We start from the raw sequence: 13,989 nt of genomic DNA on the forward strand, positions 1-13,989 counted from the left end.
AAACAGGATGCCTGTTTTATTCTGTACATGCGTCCTTTTCACTCCTGTCAATTAGGTTAGTATTGTGGAGTAACTACAATGTTGATCCATCCTCAGTTGTTTTCCCCTAACATCACAGCCGTTAAACTCTGTTACTGTTTTAAAGTCACCATTGGCCTCATGGTGAAATCCCTGAGCATGTTTTCTTTCACTCCGGCAACTGAGTTAGGAAGTACACCTGTAATCTTTGTAGTGACTGGGTGTATTGACACACCATCCAAAATTATAATTAATAAATTCACCATGTTCAAAGGAATATTCAATGTCTGCTTTTTTGTATTTTTACTCCTCTACCAATAGGTACCATTCTTTGCAAAGCATTGGAAAAGCTCCCTGGTCTTTGTGGTTGAATCTGTGTTTGAAATTCACTGCTTGACTTAGGGGCCTTACATTTATTAAAAAATCATGTTAATTAAGGATCAGACTCTTTTTAAAATTTCGACGAAAATGACATACCCAAATCTAACCAGGCTCAGGACCTGAAGGAAGGATATGCATATTCTTGATACCATTTGAAAGGAAAAACTTGGCAGGTTGTGGAATTGTTAAAATAATATAGGAGAATATAATACATTAGATAATACAAAGAAATACCTTGTGTTTTTTAGTATTATTTTTGTACCATCATTGTTGAAATGCACGAGAAAGGCCAATATACGACTTAGGAATCTAGGCACAATTTAGATTTTGGCCACTAGATGACAGCAGTGTATGTGCAAAGTTTTAGACTGATCCAATGAACCATTGTATTTCTGTTCAAAATGTTTTATCAAGACTGCCCAAATGTGCCTAATTGGTTTATTAATAACTTTCTAGTTAACTGCACTCTCCTTCAAACAATAGCATGGTATTCTTTCACTGTAATAGCTACTGCAAATAGGACAGTGCAGTTAGATTAACAAGAATGTAAGCTGTCTGCCAATATCAGACATGTTTATGCCCTAGGAAATGTTCTGGTTACTTACAACCTCATGCTAATTGCATTAGCCTACGTTAGCTCAACTGGCAAGCGGGAGACCCACTGATCCTGCAGCGGTTTTAAACACTTATTGAACACTTATTATGTGACTTGTTAAGAGCTCCTGAACGTATTTAAACTTTCCATAACAAAGGGGTTGAATACTTGACTCCAAACATTTCAGCTTTTAATTCATTTGTAAAAATGTCTAAAAACATAATTCAATTTCGACATTGAGGCATTGTGTAGACCACTGACAAAAAAATATATACAGTGGGGAAAACAAGTATTTGATAAACTGCCAATTTTGCATGTTTTCCTACTTACAATGCATGTAGAGGTCTGTAATTTGATTCATAGGTACACTTCAACTGTGAGAGACGGAATCTAAAACAAAAATCCAGAAAATCACATTGTATGATTTTTAAGTAATTCATTTGCATTTTATTGCATGACATAAGTATTTGATCACCTACTAACCAGTAAGAATTCCGGCTCTCACAGACATGTTTGTTTTTCTTTAAGAAGCCCTCCTGTTCTCCACTACCTGTATTAACTGCAACTGTTTGAACTTGTTACCTGTATAAAAGACACCTGTCTACACACTCAATCAAACAGACTACAACCTCTCCACAATGGCCAAGACCAGAGAGCTGTGTAAGGACATCAGGGCTAGAATTGTAGACCTGCACAAGGCTGGGATGGGCTACATGACAATATGCAAGCAGCTTGGTGAGAAGGCAACAACGGTTAGCGCAATTATTTGAAAATGGAAGAAGTTCAAGATGACGGTCAATCACCCTTGGTCTGGGGCTCCATGCAAGATCTCACCTCGTGGGGCATCAATGATCATGAGGAAGGTGAGGGATCAGCCCAGAACTACACGGCAGGACCTGGTCAATGACCTGAAGAGAGCTGGGACCACAGTCTCAAAGAAAACCATTAGTAACACACTACGCCGTCATGGATTAAAATCCTGCAGCGCACGCAATGTCCCCCTACTCAAGCCAGTGCATGTCCAGGCCCGTCTGAAGTTTGCCAATGACCATCTGGATTATCCAGAAGATGAATGGGAGAAAGTAATGTGGTCTGATGAGACAGAAATAGAGCTTTTTGGTCTAAACTCCACTCACCGTGTTTGGAGAAAGAAGGATGAGTACAACCCCAAGAACACCATCCCAACCGTGAAGCATGGAGGTGGAAACATCATTCTTCGGGGATGCTTTTCTGCAAAGGGGACAGGACGACGGCATCGTATTGAGGGGAGAATGGATGGGACCATGTATCGCGAGATCTTGGCCAACAACCTCCTTCCCTCAGTAAGAGCATTGAAGATGGGTCGTGGCTGGGTCTTCCAGCATGACAACGACCCGAAACACACAGCCAGGGAAACTAAGGAGTGGCTCCGTAAGAAGCATCTCAAGGTCCTGGAGTGGCCTAGCCAGTCTCCAGACCTTAACCCAATAGAAAATCTTTGGAGGGAGCTGAAAGTCCATATTGCCCAGCGACAGCCCCAAAATCTGAAGGATCTGGAGAAGGTCTGTATGGAGGAGTGCTACAGTGTGTGCAAACCTGGTCAAGAACTACAGGAAACGTATGATCTCTGTAATTGCAAACAAAGGTTTCTGTACCAAATATTAAGTTCTGCTTTTCTGATGTATCAAATACTTATGTCATGTAATAAATCGCAAATTAATTACTTAAAAAGCATACAATGTGATTTTCTAGATTTTTGTTTTAGATTCCGTCTCTCACAGTTGAAATGTACCTATGATAAACATTACAGACCTCTACATGCTTTGTAAGTAGGAAAACCTGCAAAATCGGCAGTGTATCAAATACTTGTTCTCCCCACTGTACATTTAAATCTATAAGCAAACTAAATAGAATACTTTCAGATGATCTGATTATTAGTTGTTGTTTGCCTCTTATGACACGTACATTTTATTATTATTGAGCTTTTCATGATACACTAAGACTCTTACCTGGATGTACTAGTAGGCACAGCAGTACTATTGAGTGCAGTCCCTATGGCTGTGGTGATGTTTTCTGAGAGTTGTACAGCAGTGCAGTTGAAATGAGACACAGCAGCAGGACCACCAGAGGTACGGGTTACGATGCTCCCGATGCCCACCCAGAAGGCCATCACCAGGCCTGACCCCAAACCCGCCAGGGCACCCTGGAGAAACACAGTACCTCAATCAATCAAATGTATTGATTGAGTCTTGACCTTTTTACATCAGCAGTTGTCACAAAGTGGTTTTAGAGTAACCCGGCATGGCACTAAGTTTGATTCCCACAGGGATCACATTCACATACTAAAAATGTATGCCCTCACTATATACATTGAGTACTTACAGTAGAGTTAGCCCAAGGAAAGAACATCCCGAGACAGAAGATGCCAAGAAGAGGACCACCAACCATTCCAAAGATTTTGAAAGCAGCCTTGAATTTAAATAAATACAAAAATGTCAGAATCAAACATAATATTTGAGTGTTAACTAAATACAGTAAGTTATTCCAATATATCAAATGTTGTCCTTACTTGCAAAACGGAATCACTCATCAAGTGGGTTAAATAGGCCATAGCCAGGCACATCAATCCATATGAACATGCTAGTTCAGAAACAGAAAAAGTAAATGTCACTATTTAATGTTGATATTATATGAGTGCCGTCTTAGAAAACATCTCACAGGTAAAGTGAGGAAAGCATGATGTAGAACTTACAAATAAGTTAAGAGACACTGTCAACAGTGAGCAGGGCCCCGTTCAGAAACAATCCCTAGTCCCTACCCCATAGGCACTTGATCTGATCTACTGTACATGAAGTGGCTGGGTCCTAGGGGATAAGGTCTAGGGGTTGTTTCTGGACAGGGCCCAGGAGATCTCAACGTACCCAGTCCCTTGGAGAGCAGGGTGGCCCTGGCCTCTGTCATGGATGAGCAGTGTGGTTTGATCAGGTCCTCCAAGGTCACTGTGGCCAGAGAGTTAAAGGCTGACGAGATGGTGCTGTGGAGACAAACATGAAACTAAGTGTCAACACCAAAGCACCCCTCTGATCCTATGCTTCTGCTTGTTCTAGATGTCTAGGCTGGGTTAATGTAAAGCCCTTTGTGACGAAGGGTGTTAAAAATATTGATTGATTGACATACCTGAGAGCTGCACTAAATACGCAAGCTATAAACAGTCCAGACAGACCAGGTAGATCCTGCAGCATGTCCATAACAAAGTATAACACCATCTGTGGATAGAGAACACATAATGGTTGGTGTACTGTAGGTAAGAGTGTGGCACTAGCTACACCAGGTTTGTGGGTTCAATTCTCACTGGAGATCACAGACACAAAAAATGTATGCACTCACTGTACTGTAGGTAAATTTGAATAAAAACATCTGCTGACTGCTAAATTGCAGATTACATAACCCACAAGCTACAATACTCTAATGATGTCTGAAAGACCAAAATAATAACACTCGCACACTTTTACTGACCTCATTTTTTGATAAGTTGCCTATTTTGTGAAATTGGTCCTCCCCACAGTAACGCGCAAACATGACCAGCCCCATGACACAGCTCAGAGCTAGAGCTACCTGTAGAAAGGGAAACACCATGTAGCAAGACCTGCAGAATCACAACGTATTAAAATAGGTCAGTATCCATACCATTACAATGGTATTACCACATGATTCCATGTGTATGTACTGTAATGTGGTGTTGTGTATGGAGTGTGGTACATGCAGTCGTACATGATGGCTTCCCGCTCGGTCTTGGAGCTGAGGTATCTCTGGACCTGGGCCTGGTTGACCCCGTACAGAGACAGCATCAGGAAGATCCCTCCCACCCCCAGGGTCCAGAATGTGTACCTCTCCGTAGGGTCAGGATTCAGGCTGTAGAACAGACATGACAAGAGAGAGAGAACATAGAATTGGAATATTAGAACTGGACCATTTATTTATTTTTTATTTCACCTTTATTTAACCAGGTCGACTAGTTGAGAACAAGTTCTCATTTGCAACTGCGACCTGGCCAAGATAAAGCAAAGCAGTTTGACACATACAACAACACAGAGTTACACAAACATGCAATCAATAATACAGTAGAAAAAGTATATATATACAGCATGTGCAAATGAGGTAGGATAAGGGAGGTAAGGCAATAAATAGGCCATGGTGGCAAGGGTAATTACAATATAGCAATTAAACACTGGAATGGTAGAATGTGCAGAAGGTTAATGTGCAAGTAGACATACTGGGGTGCAAAGGAGCAAGATAAATAAATAAATAAATAAATACAGTATGGGGATTAGGATGAGGTAGTTGGATGGGCTATTTACAGGTGCAGTGATCTGTGAGCTGCTGTGACAGCTGGTGCTTAAAGCTAGTGAGGGAAATAAGAGTCTCCAGCTTTAGTGATTTTTGCAGTTCGTTCCAGTCATTGGCAGCAGAGAACTGGAAGGAGAGGCGGCCAAAGGAAGAATTGGCTTTGGGGGTGACCAGTGAGATATACCTGCTGGAGCGCGTGCTACGCGCTGCTAGGTGCTGCTATGGTGACCATTGAGCTGAGATAAGGCGGGGCTTTACCTAGCAGAGACTTGTAGATGACCTGGAGCCAGTGGGTGGAATTTAAGATGTCCTTAAATCAAACTTTTAACAGGATCGCCAGTCATCGCTTCAATACATGAAGATAGTAACCAGTCTGTCTACTCACTCTATGCCAGAGATACGGTTCCCCTCCCAGACCTTCCTCCAGACCTCTGCTAACCCTCCAGTCTGCTGGACCCCCACCACGATGACCGCCAGCTGGCCAGCAAACATCACTATGGTCTGGAAGACATCTGTCCAGATCACTGCCTTCAGGCCTCCCTGTCAGGACCAGGTACAACACAGAGGCAGAGCCTATTATCGTATAGGCTTCAAGCTTATAATGGCTGATGTTAAATCTAAAGATATAGAGAAAAAAAGGACACTTCGCAATGACATTTCATAATGTCAACGTTAAACTTTTTTTTCTTCATGAGTACATTTGATTTGTATTTTAGATTGTCGTATTTCCAGTTTATTTACCATTGTGTAATAACAGCTTATTTACAAACTCTGAAAATAACAAAGAACAACTTACCAGAGTAGTATACAGTGTACACACCAGTCCAGTGGCCAGTACTGCTCCCCATAGATCAAAGCCAGTAACTATAGGGAAGCATGGAACCAAATTAAGCAACCTTTACTCATTCATAATGTGCATTTTGCATAATTCTAGATAACCTACTCATGGCACAAAACACAGTAACATTTCCAGTTTCCCAGACACAGATTAAGCCTAGTCCTGGACTAAAAAAAACTCTTTCAACTGAGAATGTCCCTGGATGCATTTGAGTCCTGGACTACGCTTAATCTATGTCTTGGAGACAGCCATAACCCGCCATTAAAGTGTTAAAACTTATCACGGTCTGTAAATCCTAAAAGCAAAGCCTAAATTACTGACCTGCATTGAGTGCTAGGGCCGGAGTGTACACACAAACACCCATATAGATGACCTGCAAGAGATAGCAGCAGTCATATCAGTGGAAAAACTGATCATCAACAACATTTACAAGTTCTTTATTTTACTTGTTTATGTCTTCATTATTGCATCTGGTATGTATGGATCTTACTGTCTGAAAGATGAAGGTAAGTGTTCCACAGATACGCACTGGTTTGCTAAAGCGCAGTTCCAGATACTGAAAAGAAACAATACTATCACTAAGTGACATATACACATCAGTATATTCAGAATGTATTTATTCATTATTTATTTCCCTACCAGAAACCATTACTATGTAAACTCCTTAGCAGGGTTTAAAAGCTAGGCCTATACATTTCAACTGGTATTAGCCTACATATTTTAATTCCAAAGACTTCTCTCCATCAGGGGTTAAGTTTGCAAAGAACCTATAAGTACGTACCTGGTAAGCGCTGGTAAGATGCAGCCTGTAGAACACAGGAATGAAAACATGTGCTGGAATTAATAGGCCCAAGATGTAAGCACAGCCTATGAACCAGTACTGAGTGCCATGGGTATAGATCTCTGCCGGCACGCCCACTATAGCCACCGCTGACTGAAATGTAGCGATAAGTGACAGGGATACAGGAAGGCAGCTCATGCTCCGGTCCGCTAGCAGGAACTCCTGAGTGGTGCGCTGCCGATCCCCTGACAGGGCGTAATACAGCCCTATGCCCATGGATGCCACCAGCAAGAGGGCAAATATGACATAGTCGATAGTGGTGAAGTGCATTCTTTCCAAAGGATCCATCTTGGAGCCAGTTATCAGGATATGGCTACTGTGGCTAAATGGGATGGAGATGGACGTGGAGGGGACGTCTCCGCGGCGTAAGGGGAGAGTCTTTGCCCAACAGCCTTGCACAGATTTCAGATACACTGTAATAAAATATGGGGGGAAACATGTTGATTAACTCGGAATGCTGCCTTTATTAGTAACTACCTACCTAACTACTCCCTCAAGAAACCCAAACTTGGTTTGAGTATGATGAATTAGGTCAAAGTTATTGTTTGTCACAAAAAATCTATTTAAAGCACACCGTCATTTCAAGAAGCTTTCACATACCTCTCCGTCAGTCCAAAACATCCTTCTGGAAAAGACCATTTGACGAGCAGGATAAATTGCCTCCACAAGCTTTTAGATCACCATCTTTACGAAGGGCAAGTCAGAAGAGATTTTCCATTACTGCCATTGCATTGCAGTTGTCAGCTTAACTGCATTTTTAAACAAATAAAAAAAATGTTTAAAATGCTATTTGGAGAACGGCAAAAACAAGCAAAAATGATCCCAGCCATTATCACCTTGACGGCCATTAGTTAATACACCTCAGTTGAACTACAAACACATAGCCTATTAGGTATACAACTGTAATGTTATAGCCCTGAAAATATGAGAAATGATTCACACTGACATGTAGCATTAGCGCGGAAACAAATACGTAGGACATTTTTAGAGCTGTAATGTTTGCATTTTAATGTAGGCCTATAAAAACATGAGACGTGGAGATTTTCATGTTAATATACACTGCTCAAAAAAATAAAGGGAACACTTAAACAACACAATGTAACTCAAAGTCAATCACACTTCTGTGAAATCAAACTGTCCACTTAGGAAGCAACACTGATTGACAATACATTTCACATGCTGTTGTGCAAATGGAATAGGCAACAGGTGTAAATTATAGGCAATTAGCAAGACACCCCCAATAAAGGAGTGGTTCTGCAGGTGGTAACCACAGACCACTTCTCAGTTCCTATGCTTCCTGGCTGATGTTTTGGTCACTTTTGAATGCTGGCGGTGCTTTCACTCTAGTGGTAGCATGAGACGGAGTCTTACAACCCACACAAGTGGCTCAGGTAGTGCAGCTCATCCAGGATGACACATCAATGCGAGCTGTGGCAAGAAGGTTTGCTGTGACTGTCAGCGTAGTGTCCCGAGAATGGAGGCGCTACCAGGAGACAGGCCAGTACATCAGGAGGCATGGAGGAGGCCGTAGGAGGGCAACAACCCAGCAGCAGGACCGCTACCTCTGCCTTTGTGCAAGGAGGAGCACTGCCAGAGCCCTGCAAAATGACCTCCAGCAGGCCACAAATGTGCATGTGTCTGCTCAAACGGTCAGAAACAGACTCCATGAGGGTGGTATGAGGGCCCTGACGTCCACAGGTGGGGGTTGTGCTTTACAGCCCAACACCGTGCAGGACGTTTGGCATTTGCCAGAGAATACCAAGATTGGCAAATTCACCACTGGCGCCCTGTGCTCTTCACAGATGAAAGCAGGTTCACACTGAGCACGTGACAGACGTGACAGAGTCTGGAGACGTCGTGGAGAACGTTCTGCTGCCTGCAACATCCTCCAGCATGACCGGATTGGCGGTGGGTCAGTCATGGTGTGGGGTGGCATTTCTTTGGGGGGCCGCACAGCCCTCTGTGTGCTCGCCAGAGGTAGCCTGAATGCCATTAGGTACCGAGATTAGATCCTCAGACCCCTTGTGAGACCACATGCTGGTGCGGTTGGCCCTGGGTTCCTCCTAATGCAAGACCTAATGTGGCTGGAGTGTCAGCAGTTCCTGCAAGAGGAAGGCATTGATGCTATGGACTGGCCCGCACGTTCCCCAGACCTGAATCCAATTGAGCACATCTGGGACATCATGTCTCGCTCCATCCACCACAGACTGTCCAGGAGTTGGCGGATGCTTTCGTCCAGGTCTGGGAGGGGATCCCTCAGGAGACCATCCGACACCTCATCGGGAGCATGCCCAGGCGTTGTAGGGAGGTCATACAGGCACGTGGAGGCCACACACACTACTGAGCCTCATTTTGACTTGTTTTAAGGACATTACATCAAAGTTGGATCAGCCTGTAGTGTGGTTTTCCACCTTAATTTTGAGTGTCACTCCAAATCCAGACCTCCATGGGTTGATAAATTTGATTTCCATTGATAATTTTTGTGTGATTTTGTTGTCAGCACATTCAACTATGTAAAGAAAAAAGTATTAAATAAGAATATTTCATTCATTCAGATCTAGGATGTGTTATTTTTAGTGTTACCTTCATTTTTTGAGCAGTGTGTGTGTATATATATATATATATATATATGCCATTTAGCAGACGCTTTTATCCAAAGTGACTTACAGTCATGCCTGCATACATTTTACACATGGGTGGTCACAGGAATCGATTGCATTTTAATGTAGGCCTATAAGGAAGATGGGCCATGTGGAGATGTTCATTTTGAAACATATTTTTTAAAGTTCTTTGTTTATCCGGTACCTCAGGGAACCACACATGGTGCCCCGAGACCAAGTTTGGGAATCACTGTGCCACTTCATCCTTCTAACGGATTAAGTAATACTAGCCAAAGCACTTCAACCTTTACTGCAATAGAAATATCTGCTGGCAGCTAGCTAGCCACTGGACTGACCTTCATGGGTGAAGGTAGATTTAATTTATTCCCGGTATGGGAATAATTACATATATAATCCATATTCATTCAATAGCATCTCTGTGGGCCTAGTCGTAAAGATCTGTCATTATTATTTATTTTTTACGTATTACATTTTACCGTGGCATAAATACAACCAGTCGTGATGTTATCTGATTGTCAAACAATCACTTCAAAAGGCTCCTTTACTAGGCTATATGCGCACGTTCATTCACTCGCAACATATTTCAAGCCTCCAAACAGTGGTAAATGGAAATAGACATGTTACACAAAACACCAAAAATCTACTGCTATGTACGCACGCGTCTCGGTGTCGGCACCTAATCTCTGCCTTGGAAAAATGTCAAGTGTCCTCGTCGAACCACATCGCATTTGGGAGCGTAGGCTATATCCGTTTTCAAGTCCAATCGCTAATTTTCATACGGTAATGATAAATAATAGTGTAATAGCCTACATTTTCCATTACATTCTGTTTTGGCTCGTGTATTATTGGTACGGCGTACCCCAACTATTTATTTGACTGTGGTGCCGTACCAGAGTACTTTCACCCTTGCGTATCCTGTATATAAGCGACTAATTACCAGTTGTGTACTCATTCTCAGAGAATCTGATATGGTTTGTTTTTGGATATATGTTGACACGGCCGCTGTCGCGGGGCGGTTTTAAACATGCCTCGTCCAGCATCTAGCAAAACACACTTTCAGCAGCGTCTCTTGTTGCCTACTTCACCGACTGAGAGATGGGGTAGTTCGTTTCACGTCTCAGGCCAGGCCTCGGCCTGTGCTGCTAGAGCAGTGGTTCCCAAAACTTTTCAGTTAGTGTGTAAAACCAATTTGAGTTTTGCTATGCCTGGAGTACCGTCTTCACAGAGGGGTGATAGTACCCCTGGTTGGGAAACAATGTGCTAGAGGGCAATATTGTGCAACTGCAGCCTGCAATTTGGGGCGTTCCTGCATGTGGCCATTCCCCAAATATTCATGCGTGTGACACTTTTGAATGTGGGTCAAAAGGGAAATAAACTTGCTCTCAACATCGTTCCCTGAGATACGGAAAACAGTGCGCGACAGACAGGGGCTAAGGACACGGTCTACCGGTGTCGCCACCAGAGCAGATGGAGGCCGGGGAGACAGCACACTAGCTTACTGGTTAGCTAGCACACGGTGTCGCCCACGCCTCCCGCCGACTGTGTACCGGAGAAAACCCGTGTCACAGACGGGTGCGAATGTCGCTCCTGTTTCCCGCTAGCACACTAGAAGGGAGGCTGGGGGGGGACACCGCGTGTTAGCTAACAAGTTGCTAGTTAGTTAGCACACAGTGTCGCCCCAACCTGCATTGTACCGGACTAGCTGGCTTAGCTAGCACACAGTGCCTTTTACTCCCACCTGCCCTCGTTGTCGTTAACATAAATGCGGTGACGAAGGCCACTGTGTACGGCTATCGCCCCCGCCCTTCTTCTGCAGCCATCCAACGTTATTGTGCATAACGTCACCTACCTACTGTACCGGAGCGACCCCGCCTGTCACCGTTCTTCTTCTATGGTGTAATGGCTTTCGCAACAATTGGTTCTGGATTCTGCCACCCACTGTGTGGGTGGATAATAAGGATCCCAAAAAAATGAAATAATGTGGGTAAAAAATTAATAAAATATTATACCAACTATCAAAAAATAAATTAACATAATCAACCTGCTTTTCTGTAAATTAAAAAAATCTAAATCAGGTCCCTACACAGTCTCGGAAGAGTCCTGTGGGGTGGGACATATCCTTGCTACAATAGTTCTTGCCTTGAACTCTTGGAGCCACAAAAACTTCTCAGCTGCAGATATAATGATGTTGAGCTTCTTGGACTTCTTGGACACTTGTGCTGTACAATTAGTCACTGTGGCTATAAATGCCACAAAAGCATCTTTCTTCACAATGAGTGTATCCAGATAAATCGACTTAAAACACTAGCAACTGGTTGCAATGCATCCAGTGCACAATTGGCCCATAAATAAGAATTTGTTCTTAACTGACTTGCCTTGTTAAATAAAGGTTTAAAAAATCCAACGATACTCCAGCTATAACTCCTTTGGCAGGCGTCCTGCTCCGAAGAGAAATACAGGTACTTCTGACGTGTGCAATTTTGCCAGATCCATTGCACGCTTCTTCTGTTCTTCATCGACACAATTCACAAAAACAAGGCCGCTTCTAGTCACCTTTATTGAATCCACCTTTCCCACTGCTTTCTTCACAGTCCCCAATATTACAAGTGGATTTCCCAAATGAACCCCCTTGTCCAGAAAACACAGTCCAATAAGAAATGTATTATTGGAACAGTACTTTTCTTCTACAACTTTAGCTCATTTTGTTCCATTCTTTGATTTCACAATTTTTCATTCATTATCACACTCTTCACTTGCCGCACTTTCAGATTCAAGCACAGTCGCCATTTCCCAAGACACACTCCCCCCGCCTGATATATCTTTTTTTTTAAATTACCAATACAGAGATAAAGAGAGGTTCCTGAAGATGCAGGAATACCCACAGGCAGGAACGCCCCGAATTACAAGCCGCAATTGCACCCTTCTTCGAGAGTGCGGAGTTATCCTTTTGAAAGCACGTGAGCAAAGAGGTTCTAAACCTTCAGGGAACGCTTGCGAAACAGACCAGGGGTTTGAGAAGTCAATGAGTAAAGTAAAGCTATGTTATTACTCCAACCTTGTGAAAGTGACACTTACATTTTTCGTCAAAAACAACTTTATTTGTAACTTTAGTTTCACGGCCTACACATGCGCAGTTCGGCGCGAAACGGCCGTTTGACCCGATGACGTATCTTTGCGCATTAATTTAGCTCGATAACATCGCCTACAAGTGTGATCGGAATTTCTATTGGAGAAGCAGTTTTAGCCTATCTTCATATTGTATAGTCTTTGGTGTGAATGCCCGCTAAAAAGGCACATATATCGTGGACGCAGACGAACATACCTAACAAAAATCACTGTTCATGATTCCACTCGTTCGCAAAGAGTCGGGCGTGATTAGAAGTCGGTCAGATCAAGAATATAAGCGTTCTGAGGTTTGTTTAATCAATACTCGGAACAATATTTATATGTTGACATGTATTTTTTTATTTGTGTACAAAATACCGGTGTCCTCATACGTATGTATATACGGCCATGTACCATTGACTGTACATCTTACCTGTATAAAATGTGGTGCCGACAGTCAACTTCCAATCCAGCACTTTTGTAAATCTATGTCCTGTCATCATGCATCGCGACAAGGTTGCATGCGTTGAAAACGTGGTTTACTTTGGACCAGGCATCATCTCCAAATCTGATCACAATTGTCCCATAGGTAATAAGCGAAAATCAAAAAGCTTCAGAAATTCAAAAATGTTCTGAAGTTATCTAGAGATGGTTATCTGCAAAACGACACATGGGGATGACTCATCCATGTCCCCGTTGTTCAAGAATGGCACGTTTTGGTTTGTTAACAAACACCTAGAATATGATACATCTAAAGATACACCATTCTTCACTTTTATCATTTAAATGTACCTCATTGATCATAAGAATGTTTTAGTTCTTCATTGAACGCAATCCTTTGTAAACATTTGTTGTCCATGATGATTATAGCGCTTTTCTCTTGCAATTACTCATGCCTAGGAAGTGGGCTGGGTCATCGACAGCACAGTGGACACTATATAATACCCATAAAACCTAGCGGGAAAACCCGGTAATGGTTCCAATCATTTTTACATTTTAGAACTACTTCATATAAGGTCTGTGTTTCGTGTAGGCTTACGTTTTGATAGCCATGTAATTCTCTAGGACAAGTTGAGTGTTCTCAATATATTCTCCTCGAAAATGCTAATTAGCAACAGAGAAGACTTCAGCAAGACTACGAATTCCTGCAGGGAGCTCCTGCACCTCATCTCTAATCACACTGTCAGCTACCATTCACCAGCGTGGTCACGTTTGTGCCCAACCCATGAATGTGCGTCCCCTTTGTATGTCTTAGCTAGCCACT

General features: G+C 42.7%; 1 protein-coding gene across 5 annotated transcripts in view; it reads right to left on the bottom strand.

The window, feature by feature from the left end:
* LOC118362833 (sodium-dependent multivitamin transporter-like) overlaps positions 1–13,644 on the bottom strand; it is a 90,280-nt gene extending 76,636 nt beyond the window's left edge. The window contains exons 1-15 of one of the 5 annotated variants that reach the window (XR_008086298.1): positions 13,159–13,644; positions 7,600–7,748; positions 6,940–7,412; positions 6,649–6,714; positions 6,480–6,531; positions 6,117–6,184; positions 5,706–5,860; positions 4,745–4,885; positions 4,490–4,619; positions 4,151–4,239; positions 3,895–4,007; positions 3,543–3,613; positions 3,356–3,442; positions 2,983–3,176; positions 1,684–2,224 (exon numbers count right to left, since the gene is read on the bottom strand). Coding sequence is in view for 2 of the 5 variants with exons in the window: in XM_052486534.1 (XP_052342494.1) it covers positions 1,325–1,384; positions 2,983–3,176; positions 3,356–3,442; positions 3,543–3,613; positions 3,895–4,007; positions 4,151–4,239; positions 4,490–4,619; positions 4,745–4,885; positions 5,706–5,860; positions 6,117–6,184; positions 6,480–6,531; positions 6,649–6,714; positions 6,940–7,287 (1,574 nt within the window). In the remaining 3 variants the exon portion in view is untranslated. Of the gene's footprint in view, positions 1–1,324; positions 1,385–1,683; positions 2,225–2,982; positions 3,177–3,355; positions 3,443–3,542; positions 3,614–3,894; positions 4,008–4,150; positions 4,240–4,489; positions 4,620–4,744; positions 4,886–5,705; positions 5,861–6,116; positions 6,185–6,479; positions 6,532–6,648; positions 6,715–6,939; positions 7,413–7,599; positions 7,749–13,158 lie in introns of all 5 variants that reach the window. The other 4 variants (XR_008086300.1, XR_008086299.1, XM_052486534.1 and 1 more) reach the window with 4 other exon arrangements.
* Between the last annotated feature and the right edge of the window lie 345 nt (positions 13,645–13,989).

The sequence above is a fragment of the Oncorhynchus keta genome, chromosome 29 (genome assembly GCF_023373465.1).
Source record: "Oncorhynchus keta strain PuntledgeMale-10-30-2019 chromosome 29, Oket_V2, whole genome shotgun sequence".
Lineage (NCBI taxonomy): Eukaryota > Metazoa > Chordata > Actinopteri > Salmoniformes > Salmonidae > Oncorhynchus > Oncorhynchus keta.